General features: G+C 31.8%; 1 protein-coding gene across 1 annotated transcript in view; it reads left to right on the forward strand.

Annotated features, from left to right (window-relative positions):
* The window catches only part of LOC139517333 (transcription factor IIIB 90 kDa subunit-like), a 41,225-nt gene that overhangs the window by 1,019 nt on the left and 28,042 nt on the right, over positions 1–12,164 (forward strand). Inside the window, exons 2-5 of the mRNA XM_071308268.1 lie at positions 5,460–5,682; positions 5,976–6,053; positions 7,252–7,424; positions 10,979–11,011. Of these exons, the coding sequence (XP_071164369.1) occupies positions 5,496–5,682; positions 5,976–6,053; positions 7,252–7,424; positions 10,979–11,011 (471 nt within the window). The 5' untranslated portion in view covers positions 5,460–5,495. The remainder of the gene's footprint in view (positions 1–5,459; positions 5,683–5,975; positions 6,054–7,251; positions 7,425–10,978; positions 11,012–12,164) is intronic.

The raw sequence follows: 12,164 nt of genomic DNA on the forward strand, positions 1-12,164 counted from the left end.
TTCGGGAAATTTTCCGGAATTTTTTTTTTTTATTGAATTTTCTACTGTTATTGGGGACTTCGTCCCCATATTAGAATAACACTTATAATGACTAAATAACACTTGAAATTTTAATATTAGCACATATTGGTGACTTTTAAACATTGATTATTAAATAATAGTATATTATCAATGTATTTTATAACTTATAAATGAGTTACCAAAAGCAGATAAGTTCATAAAAAACTTTTTTAAATTTAGTGTGTACATCCAATTTGGTGTCTTGACCACGGAAATCACAATGGCTGCCATGTTCGATGTGGGTACTTATAAAGTGAGAAACGGAATCGAAACGAAACGAAACGAAATATAACGAAACGAAACGAAATACAACGAAACGCAACGAAATACAACGAAACGAAACGAAATGAAAAAATGAAGAAACGAAACGAAATGGAAAATGAAGAAACGAAATACAACGAAATAAACGAAATAGGCCTATATAAAATATATCTTTTACATTGTTTTAGGAGGTTAGGATTTTGATTTTAAACAGAAAATGTTGTATGAGTGCAAATGAGACAACTCTATCCACGCCACAGTGTAGTTTAACTTAGCAATTATAGGTTAGAGTACGGCCTTTCAATACGAACTCATGAACAATCACCGAACAAGATATAAAGGGTCAAAAATGACCAATATAAAACTATTTAAACAGGAAACCAACGCTATAATTAAGATGTGGTTTGAGTGCCAATGAGACAACTCTCCATCCAAGTCGCAATGCATTTTAAGTTAACAGTTCAATGAGCATCGACTTGAACACAGAATCTTTTCTAACACTAAACAGCAAGCTACATATAAAGTCCCCAAAATTGCCATTGAATACAAACTTTAAACAAGTAAATCAAAATATAGAAAACGAGAAACACCTATGAACCACACCAACCACTGAACAACAGGTTACTGACAATAGTATTGAATATGCATCTGGTTTAAACAGTTTAACAGGCTCGCCAACCTTGAACCTAACCTTAGACAGAAGTTAAACATTATAAAATAAAAAGACGCTATAAAATATTAACTCTATGAAAAAGACGCGATTTAAACAATATCAACACTTCAGAATATGTATGATCCGCGACACAATACAATATATACAAAACGAGAAACAGAAAACACATATGAACTACAACAACCACATGAACAACAGGCTCCTAAATAATCCAGGACAGGTGCATGCATACAAAATATACACAATTAAGTATCTTGTAAAATCTGCATGCACGTCAGTGTTAAGTTTTCGTGGTCAAATCCATATCGCCTATATTTTAAGCATTTGGTGCACTATATTTGGTGTATTCAAATAACAGGTATCATCTGACTTGGACCCCATTTCTATAGTTCATTATAAGGGGTGTACTTTATCAATAATTTGGTTTATATGATGCTAATAAGATGAAAATTGCCGTTTAAAAAATGTCATCTGACCTTGACCTGATTTTCATGGTTCATTGGTCAAAGTCCAATTTTTGTCATGTCACTGAGTTTGTTTCAGAGATACTTTAAGCAATTGTTCTACTAGATTTCAGGGAAAGGAAAGATTTTGTACATACAAAAAAGATGTGTTGAGATTGCCAATAAGACAACAAGAGACCCAATGACACAGTTATTAACAAATATAGGTCACCGTACGGCCTTCAACAATGAACAAAGACCATACCGCATAGTCAGCTATAAAAGGCCCGAAATGATAAATGTAAAACAATTCAAACGAACCCACACGCCCTTTAGAGTAGTCTAGTCTGATGAACAGAATGTTGTCTATATGTCGGACTAAACTACTTTCAAAAGTAACTACACTCAAAAGTAATGATTTCATGGTTCAGTTTGAAAGCAACTTAACCAAAGATATTGGTTTAATCTACACACAAGTCCGAATTGCTGTCAGTAAGATGTTTCAATATATCTATATTGAGATATATTGCTTGCAACACGATGTAGATATTTGTTAATCACTTAAAACATGGTGGACTCTTTCTGACCATCTACGTATGTTGATTTTCTTTCTCATCGACGTCAGCAGCGGATCCAGTCATTTTCAAAAGATTGAAGGGGTCTCCAACCCAGGAGAAAAACATTCCAAATTTATATCTCCATTCAAATTCATGTTTGGTAAAAAGGGAGTAACACAGAACGTTCACCTCAGATCTCTTTTTCAGTTCAATTTTATGTTTCGTTATGGCTACTCGTCCGCCGTTAGCATTTCACATTTTTAATGTCTTGTCAAATACAACTTCTCCAATTCAAACTTAGGGAGATACCATTTGATTTTTATGGGCTAGGATGAATTTTTTTGTCCTGCATTTTATTTAGTTGTAATCTCTGTCCTACCTTTTTATTTTTCACTATATTTGGTCCTGCCTTTTTATATAAATTTATCCCGTTTTTTTGCCCAGTTGCTCATCCTGCCTTCTTTTTTACTAAACAATCCTGTCTTGCCTTATTTATACTCAAATCCCTGTCCTGCAGGTTTTTTTTTAATTTCATCATAGCCCTCTCCCCCCCCCCCCCCCCCCCCCTTCCAAAAAAAAATTCAAATGGTAGCCCCCTTAACTTGGACTCGGAACTTGGAATAAAAAAAAACCCAATTGATTACACCACCTTTTTAAAATCAAAATCCTAACCTCCTATAACAATGTAAAAGATATATTATATATAGGCCTATTTCGTTTATTTCGTTGTATTTCGTTTCTTCATTTTTCATTTCGTTTCGTTTCGTTACATTTCGTTGCGTTTCGTTGTATTTCGTTTCGTTTCGTTATATTTCGTTTCGTTTCGTTTCGATTCCGTTTCTCACTTTATAAGTACCCGTTCGATGTACACATTTAATTTAAAATGATCTTTATGAACTTATGTGCTTTCTATAAATCATTTTTAAGTTATAAAATACATCGATTAATATTTAATAATCAATGTTTAAAAGTCACCAATATGGTATAATATTAAAATTTCAAGTGTTATTCAGATAATAACAGTATTATTCGGTCATTAGTGTTTATACCCGTAAAATTCTTGAAATCCATGAAAACACATGGACATATACATGATATATATTTAAAATTAATGGTGTGTTTTTGAGCAATGTTAATTGTTCTAAGTAATATATTTCTCATTGATTGTTGTAAAAATTGTCTTTGATGGATAATAAAAACAACATTTTGTTTTGATAAACTAGTCAATTTGTTACGAGTGAAAACATTGGTGTACGAATTATAAAACATGACAAGGATTCATTCTAAATATCAGTCCAACAATGTTCAATCTGTAAATTTACAGAAGCAAATTTTTTGTTCTTCCCTGGTAGGGATTCAATATACAATTTATATATAGAATTGAACATGAGATCTAGATTGTTACAAAATGTTAAGCATGTTAAGATGTCATTGATATTACAAAAATGAATTACAAGACATACTAATACATGTACATGTTTATAACCAAGGAAGTTCTATAACCTTCTTGCTATAACCAAGGAGGTTATATTAGAAGGAGAGAGGACGAAAGACAATAATTACACATAAAATGTTACCGACTTTTCTGTAAGTGGGTGTTAATTACTTGAGATCGACTCTGTCACAGAGGGAGATTTTGTCCTAAATACATACCCGAGTAAGAACGGAAACACCCGAGGTGTCATAAACTGACCGTAAATATAATTATTGACATATTAATACGTTTTTTTGTGATATTTTTTATTAAGTAGTTAAAAATTAAAATTTTATGTTAAAAGTTAACTTTAACCCCGCCACATTATTTATGTATGTGCCTGTCCCAAATCAGGAGCCTGTATATTCAGTGGTTGTCGTTTGTTTATGTGTTAAATATTTGTTTTTCGTTCATTTTTTTACATAAATAAGGCCGTTAGTTTTCTCGTTTGAATTGTTTTACATTGTCTTATCGGGGCCTTTTATAGCTGACTATACGGTATGGGCATTGCTCATTGTTGAAGGCCGTACGGTGACCTATAGTTGTTAATGTCTGTGTCATTTTGGTCCTTTGTGGATAGTTGTCTCATTGGCAATCATACCACATCTTCTTTTTTTATATTCTTACCAATAGAAATGAAACGAATATCTGTCTCATTGCTGTCAATGTTAATACCAACAGAAAGCACTTTTACGTTGTTCCCGATAAATTTCTCTATGTTTCAATTGCAAATATTCTTTCCGGTCGTTACCGGTCACCGTAACTAAAGTACTTTGCATATTCTTATATTTTCTATGATTATTATCTGCCAATTCTCATCAACAGGAATTGACAGGTGAAGCGAACATCTTTGTTTAAAGCAATGTAGTGTTGAATAAAAATCGCACACTAACTTTCCTTTAAACCCTCATAACTTTGTCATTTCTTTATCTTTTTTCACGGTAGACAGACGATTGATTTTGAAATTGCGCGTCCAATCTTTTTCCATATCATAAACACCTATACACTGCATTGTTACCAAAAATACACCTGAATTTTAAGGATCCTCTCACTGATAACAACCACGTGACATATGCGATTTATCTATTAGCCCGAACTGCTCGAGGTAACAGCCCGGTACATCAGAGGGCCATGTCAAGTGGGTGATAAACATGTCGGTTTCTTTATATTTTTATCATTTTTCTCTGATCGAACTGCTATCCTGGGGATGCTAATTTTGTATCAAGCAGAGTGTTCACTCTCCTTCTAATATAACCTCCTTGCTATAACCAAAGACATGTGTGTGTATGTCTCTGCTGTAACTGAATTTGTAACTTTATAAAACAGCAATGCAAAGATTGATTAAATCAACAAAGGAAGCAACCATTTAAATTCAATTTGGAAAGGGGGGGTGGCGGGGTCCCTGACTGAGTCAGATTTTTTTTTGTGCACAGCGCAAACAATTTTATTTAATTTTCCAATGTTTCAATCATGTGTCAATTAAATATTTTTTTTCAAAATTAAACATTACAACATGTTTAAGGTCATTGAAGGTATTGGGGAAATCTGCTTTCAGAATAATTTTTTTGTCATCTGCTTGACCATGTTGACCAGAAAACATTTTTTCATCAAGTTTGGGACCAGAATATTTTTTTAGAAAAAAAAAAAAATAGAAAAAAAAGACGACTATTGTTAGTCGTAGTTGGCTGCTCTTGCCTTTTTATTCATTCATCATAATCATTACTTAATTCAATTTAAAAAGAAGCCTTCAGCATGTTCAACAGTAGCATGGATAGGGAAGCAAATGTATCAGGAGTTGATGAGGACTTACTTGAAAGTGTTTATGTCAAGGTACATCTACATTGTAGTTATATAAAATTGTAAGGATTAAGTTCATCTCCTTGCTTTATATCTACGAATTATATACCAGCACTTATTGTGTAAACAGACTGTAAGTCTGCCATCTACTTTAACCGACATCCTGTACGCATATTTATTATATATATTTACAGGAAATTTGAATACATCAGTTGTTGATAGATAAAGTTATGTCCAGCACAGGGGTGTGTAGCCATTGTGGTTGTACAGATATAGACACTGACCCAGCCAGAGGTGATGCAGTGTGTACTAACTGTGGTTCTGTCTTGGAAGATCAGATTATTGTCTCAGAGATCCAGTTTGAAGACAATGCTGGTGGAGGATCATCTGTTATAGGACAATTTGTGTCATCTGATGGTATAATATTTAAAAAAAATCATTGATTTTTGTCTGTTTTAAGATCTTAGAACAGAATTTACATTTGTTTTACTTTATTGAACATCATTTGTGTACACAATTTGTAATATATGCAAGTTAACCTTTTTGTTTGATAATCTGCTTTTTTTCACAACTTTATGTATAGCTGCTTTCAAATGTTTTAAATGTGATTGAGCACAAAACATACAATTTATATATTTTCATGATTGCCATTTTTCCAGACTATGAAACTAAGCAATTTAGTCAGTAAATTTTAACTCTTTGTTTTTTAGGATCAAAACCACACAGTTTGGGAATTAATTTTCCTCATGGCATCAAGAGAGAATCAAGGACAGTCACATATGAAAATGGTAAATAAGAAGTCAAATCCTCAATCTACTAGTGTTCTGTATAGCTACATTTATGTACTTATCTTATTTCCTGTATAACTACTTATCTTATTCAATTAAACTTTAGACATGATTTTCAATGGTAGCTGCCAAATTCAGTTTGTGAAAGCAATGTTTTGATTTCCATTCAGAAAACATATTTCTTTGGTGTTTATGGATAACAAAGCACAGATTTTCAAAAGTTTGAAAAATGACCAGTCATTCCAAGGCTTGTATTTCCTATCATGATTTCCTTGATAGAGGGTTGCTGCTTACTAGGAAGCTATTAAACCAAGAGTTCCAAATGGTGAAGTTAAAGTCATCCCTTCATAAATTTTATGGACCCCATCACGAGTTGGTTGACCGTTAATGAATAACCGTTTCACAGATGATATTAGATATGTTCCTTATGTCATGACTACAATTCCCTTTCCTTTTCATGAATGTGACTTACCGAATTAGATTATTTACCAGATTTGTAATAACATAAGTAACACAACGGGTGCCACATGTGGACCAGGTTCTGCTTACCCTTCCAGAGCACCTGAGATCACCCCCAGATTTTGGTGGGGTTTGTGTTGCTTAATCTTTGGTTTTCTATGTTGTGCCTTCTGTACTATTATTTGTCTGCTTGTCTTTTTATTTTTTAGCCATGGCGTTGTTAGTTTATTTTTAATCTAAGAGTTTGACTGTCCCTCTGGTATCTTTCGCCCCTCTTACATATTCAGCTGATTTTGTGATGAAAACTTTTTCAGTTATTGGCGTGAAAAATGATTTGATTTTATGTATTTTAAAAATACCTGTTCCTTGTTTTCTTTTTTAAACTTTTTTATATAAATTAATAAAAGTTGCATACCTATGTTTATTCATATGAATTTATAGATAAATTTAATTTTGATATTGTACATTCATATTGATTTGAACTATCAATACATTCCTCATACACAGAGTTATTTTAAACTATTTCAAGGTATGTTTCATTACATTTTTAGCTCAATTCGCACATCACTTTGAAATAGACTTCCTTAAGCATAGCTGTGTACAATGTGCAAAGCCCCTTGATTGGATTAAAATCTACTAATTTTATTAATTGTGAGGGGCTGTAAATATATTAAAATAAATTTATTATATATTTATGTTGTAAAGTATAGTCATTAGATGCTTTGTTTGAAAATTGCAGGAAGAAGATCTATTCAGCAGGTTGGTTCTCAACTGAGACTGAATCAGCATTGTATTGATACAGCATTTAACTTCTTTAAGATGGCTGTAAATAAGAGATTGACCAGGGGAAGAAAGACAACACATGTGATAGCTGCCTGTTTATACCTTGTGTGTAGAACTGAAGGAACACCTCATATCCTTGACACTATTGAAATAGGTTGACTCAAAGAGCACAATATTTGAGTTGAGGGAATATGAAATTACAGTCAATTTGTTAGATACTAAAAATGACATGGTCATTAGTCTTAAAATGAAGATATTGAACCACCACTGATTATATGTCTAATTTGTTTTACAGTTATGGTTAAATGAATATACCATTGTTTATTCAAATATAAATACTTAAGAAGATGTTGTAGTTTGCATGCAATAGATTCAATAGAATTCCCAAAAGGATGTATGAAATCATTTGACATGATTGACTTGTCATTAACTTGTTATAAGGGCAATGAAGGACACAGAATGGCAGATTATTGTTTGATGTTAGAAATAAAATGGATGCCTTAAAAGACACTGAATGGGCATCTGCGTTTAGGACTTATGAGGACACTGCTACTAGTGTATTTCATACAAATACATTAATAATTGTTGGTAACTAATTTTGCATGAATTTTATGTTCATATGAGCTGTTGATTACAATGTATGTTCAAACCACTAAATCAAGGTTCCAGAAAAATTTAATGTTTCACCCATGACAATAATTGGGACCTACAAGAATAAACAAATCCACAGTATAGACAGGAGTTCTAAAACTGTATTATTCGTGACAATATGCAACCTCTACAATTAAAGGGAAACTTCGCAAAAAAATCAAAAATTGATATTATGTCCATTCTGTATAAAAATGCTCAAATTTATAGATATTAAAGTTTTATTCCGCTAAATAAGAGATCACCATCGATTTTAAATTTTGAGTATCAGTTCTCTACTCTCCGCCATCTTGTCACCTTCTCCGATGAAAAATCACGATATGTCAATAAACCACAAAGGAACAAAACTACAGTAAACGATGTAGTCGTAATTGCGTGTCGATATCTTGTCAATCGTACGGTTGTTTTATCTGACTGACTAACTTGATACGGAAAATGGTCTTATATTTTTAAATAACCATATAGTCTGTTATTTTTAAACTGATAATATTGTAATTAGTTAAAAAGTCAAAGTTCAAATCATAAAATGATAAATAAGTGTTCCGTGGAAATTGTTTTCGAAAATCTATTTCGTTCATAATTCTTTCAAGTAATAAACTTTATTTAAATAAATTCGGATCTTCCCTCATCTGATCACCAGCATGGCTAAAGGTATTACTCCCAAAGGTATTGGAAGGGGTGTAAGGTGACACGTCCAGGTATTCAATCGATTTCCTGTCCGGCGGGCTTGCAAGTTCATGCATCGTTTCACTTCTGTAGGTATTGATCAGTGTACACGACCGTTACTTATAACTTTCCATTTTGAACTATCAGGTGCATGTATAATATACATTTTTGTCTTGCGTGTCCGAAAGTGATATAATATACTAGTCATTACTGAACTCATACGCTTGTTTATAAATAACATTTCTGGTGTAAAGAATATTATTTATAAAAAAAAAATAATACAAAAAAAAATAATTGAAGAAATACAAATCTATTTACATATTTTTCCAATGGTTAATTTGGGAAAATGTAATATATACTCGTTGTCAATAGTTTAGGACAGATTGGAACATACCAGAATTATTGATCTAAAAAAATGTGCGCACTTGTCGACGATTCGTGTATACATACGCCTGGTAGAAAGTTACGGAACTATAGTCAGTAGCGCTATTTAAAATATGTATACATGTATACATTGAACATAAGAAAGAAACATACATTTTGTGTAAATTGTGGTAAAAGTTTTGTAAATAGACTAGTCCACGTATGCCAACAGTATGTAATCAACGAATTCGATAGACTATTGTATACCAAAAGAAGAAGAAGAAAAAAAAGAAACAATTTGATTTAAATACAGGTCAATTTATAACTTGCTTTGGTTCATCGAAGTTAAGAACATAGTAAACTCACAGATTTATATATCAATTAAATTGTTCTCGAATAAAGGACGAAATTCGTCATCATCACAATTGTTCCAACATTCATGTAAAATATATGCAACTGGACGTACACTAATAATCCCCAAGGAATGTGAATATTTTCTAGGAAAACTATTGAGTATCAATTTCGGAATTTATTTTCTTTCTTGATATTCAATGACAGCAATTTAAAGAATAAACTGCTTGTCGGATATTTGTCCGCTTTAGGGGTATTCTTGCAAGTTGAACAGACTTATAATAACATTCAAAAATAGGGAAAGATAACATTAAATTCGTTGTCTTTTAATTTTAAACATCGTTGATCAAATAGTTATTTAAGTATATATATATATATACGTTGGGAGACGACGATTATTATAGTTGTCTCAGATTTTAATAAGGACGTTCCCGATTATGAATAAATTTGGTTGACGTTTATCACACTTGAAAAGAATATCTATTCGTAATTTTTCGATTCCATTACAAAAATATTTTTTTCTTTATTCGTACATATTATATTCCGCTTCGGTAGAGTTATCTTCAGATAGTTTCATATATTAATTAATACATGGCTTTCAAAAGTCTAAATGTAAGTGTTCTCGTACATTTTTTCGCCTAATAAAGACAAATAAAAATGATTTAGTAAAGCTATTTCTAATTTCTAAGTCCCCCTTTTTATGAGACATAAATCAAGGACAAGACTTGTATATCATTTCATTCTGACATATGAATTAAGTTTCCCGTCTTTAACCGAAAATTGTGTATTTCTTAGTAAATTAACTTATTTGAATTCAAATAAATAATAGCACCAAATATAATTAAATAATTCCACGGCGACCAATTTTTATTTGTCACCAACTTGAATATGTATTTTTAATGTGTGTATTAAATGCTACCACTGATCCGAATAGACAGTCACACCTGGCAAGGTGTGCCCTAGAGGCGTGGTTAAATACCGAAGTGCAAATAACAATTTACCTTTCAACAAGCCATCTACGAGTATTGCCACAGAACCGTGAATACACACATCGTATAAACCTAGCCATAGCAGAGATAGTAAAAGGTCAATAATAGTACACCAACATATTGTCTTTACAGATTATTGTACTTTAATTTGTTCACCTTATCAGTCCGAAAATGCATTTATTAAAAATAAATTTATAACTTTTTGTGTTGTCTACAAAAATAATTCGAATATATACGTTTAACATAGATAATTTATCTCACGAATGAGTACAATTGAACGTCTGTGCGTTTTATCTTCTTATTATCGGATGGTTATTAGATAAAGCATACGTCATCGGCGCGCTTACGATTACGTTAAAATATGATTAAAAACCAAGACTTTTAATGATTGTATTTTAAATCCCGGCATGCAAAAATCAGGAGAAAACGTCACGACCTACAGGAAGTAGTTGATATTTTTTCATTAATTATTGAATTTCTCCTTTATTACTGCACATATAGCGATAAAACTTTGTGAATATATATATTATGTCATAATGAACATATTTAAACCATAAGTAAAAAATCGTGAATTTTCCCTTTAAGTCAGTCAGCTGTTAGCTGTTGTTTTTGTAATTGACCAAATGCATGGAATTGAACATTATATTATTATCCTTAATTGTAGTACATATGTTGCTTGATTTCAGTGATATTCTTCAGGTATGTATATACTTACTACTTATATAGCTTCAGAATGCATATGCATTATGTTATATTTGTATATTGTAAACTCTCATTTTATCTCTGCTTCACAGTTACTTTAAGTAAATGGTTGACTGTATTTGTTGGTCTATAAAATTCATGATATGAACACTTTATATCAACTTAAAATAAAGAAAAAACACATGGTATGTGTAACATTATATTTTTATTCATAATTTATTTTATGAATTAATTCATCACACCTACATAATATCTACTTACTTGAGTCAAGTCAAAAGTTTAATGATTACTTTTAATAAAAATGCTTTGCTGAGCGCAGCCTGATAAGACCACAGTGGGTAAACCCTGAACAGTTGGTGCAAAATTGGATATAATATTCAAGCTTGATACTGTCTGAATTTGGATTGTCATCAAATTTTTGAAATAATATAGGTTTTTGACACAAAATAAACATGATAAATGTGGTGAAAGATCTTAAAAACTTGGAATGGGTTGGAATATTCATTTTATCTGTATTAATTTTTAATTGAAAATTTCTTGCTATTGTGCAATATTGTGTAAATGAAGATTTCTTGCTTTGGTACAATATTGTGCTATTGCTTAGTAGTGTGAAATTGACAATTTCTTGCTAATGTGCAATACTGTGTACTATAGCGCAATACTATGTAATGGCAGATTTCCTGCTATTGCACAATACAATTTATCATGTTTATAATAATTTACACAACATATTTGGTGAGTATCTCCATTTCTACCATGTCAGTACCGGTATTTTGGGTTTAATATAACAATAAGAAATATAAATCAATGGAAAAATTTAAGAAAAAATATGAAAAAAAATTACCTCCCCCAAGCCCCATTTTTTTAAACCCCCCTTTCGGTAATTACCCACAAACTCAATCCCAGCTTTCCCTTTGGGGTATGGTACCTTGCTCTACAATTTCAGAGAGATCCATACACTTGACCTCAAGTAATTGTCTTGAAACTAGAAAAATGCTTGTTTTTGGCCCGAATTCCTGAACGTTTGGGGCAATTACCCCCAAAATTCAACTCCAGCCTTCCCTATGTGTTGTGATACCTTGCATTACAATTTTAGAGAGATCCATACACTTAAACGCAAGTTATTGTCTAGAAACTAGAAAATTGATGT

This window comes from Mytilus edulis, chromosome 3, assembly GCF_963676685.1.
Source record: "Mytilus edulis chromosome 3, xbMytEdul2.2, whole genome shotgun sequence".
Classification (NCBI taxonomy): Eukaryota; Metazoa; Mollusca; class Bivalvia; order Mytilida; family Mytilidae; genus Mytilus; species Mytilus edulis.